Genomic DNA, 1,088 nt, shown 5'->3' on the forward strand with positions numbered 1-1,088 from the left:
ATCAAGACATCACTCTTGGCTCGTCACATCTTCCGTGATTGATGCCTACGTTTGTGTATTTCTGACTGTCATACGCCGTCCGTGCAGTACGAGAGCCGTCGGGAGTGGGGTCACCATTTGGAAGATACACACTCGTTAAAATACGGGCCAGAGAATGAGTCGATCTGTCCGTTGTGCCAGGATGAAATTCGGCCAGCGACAAACTTTGAGAGGCATGTTGGGAGACATTTGGAAGAGTTGTTTCTTTTTGTGCTACCACGAGCGGATTCAGAAGATAACGACTCAGAAGTATCATCGGCAATGACGAGGGAGCTAGTTCGCTTTCTTAGTAGTATGACTATCAATCTTGGACCCCGTCCTGGGTTGGCTGGCGCTATAAATTCGGGCGACCCTGAGGAGGAAGTGCCAGACGATGCCACAGGGGAAAATCACTTAGGTTCGATGATTGCACGCGCTGAAGTAGAAGGGCTGGAGGAGCCCACTTTTGAAGAACAGGAGGAACAAGAGACGGGGGAGGCCGGAGAAGCTCAATATTCCTTTCTCGATGCACCTACACGGGCGGCAATGACAGCAATGTTAGAAGCGTTGGCAAAAAGGAAATCAGCTCCAGACGTGGCACACATAACATTCGATGACGCATCTGGAAGGCTGTACTGGCTGTACTGGGAGTTTTGCAAAACATGGACGGTGGTTTCTTTTTATTTTTTATATATGTCTGACACTTCCCAATGAAGTCCAATTCTCACTTTTTTTTGGCTGATTCTAGAACATGGAAAGCTTCATACGCAGGCGATTCAATGACGATGACGATTTAAGATCGCCTGTTGCGGAAGGCCATTACGACATGATTGGGCCTGATGGCAGCATTTATCGACCCTCAAGACTGGGACAGCGTGATCCAACCTGGTTGGACAATAATAATGCGCATGCGGCCGATACCAGAGGAACCGAAGACACCGCCTCCAACTAATGTCATTGAGGAATAAAAGAAGCCGGCAGGTGCGTCTATATCCTAGCAATCATACTGAAATATATACAGAACTGACTCGAGGCGAAAGGTTTTTTTGTTTGTGCTTCATTTTTATTCA

The 1,088-nt window shown here is 47.5% G+C and overlaps 2 protein-coding genes across 2 annotated transcripts; both read right to left on the reverse strand.

Moving 5' to 3' along the window:
* Position 1: 1 nt before the first annotated feature.
* T310_10220 (uncharacterized protein) lies at positions 2-325 on the reverse strand (the record flags this gene model as incomplete). The annotated part of the gene is made up of 1 exon (XM_013467355.1): positions 2-325. A coding segment is annotated over one exon (324 nt), but the record flags the coding sequence as incomplete, so codon positions are not given.
* Positions 111-428, reverse strand: T310_10222 (uncharacterized protein; the record flags this gene model as incomplete). The annotated part of the gene is made up of 1 exon (XM_013467356.1): positions 111-428. A coding segment is annotated over one exon (318 nt), but the record flags the coding sequence as incomplete, so codon positions are not given.
* Between the last annotated feature and the right edge of the window lie 660 nt (positions 429-1,088).

The sequence above is a fragment of the Rasamsonia emersonii genome (genome assembly GCF_000968595.1).
Source record: "Rasamsonia emersonii CBS 393.64 chromosome Unknown ctg1118621762439, whole genome shotgun sequence".
NCBI lineage: Eukaryota > Fungi > Ascomycota > Eurotiomycetes > Eurotiales > Trichocomaceae > Rasamsonia > Rasamsonia emersonii.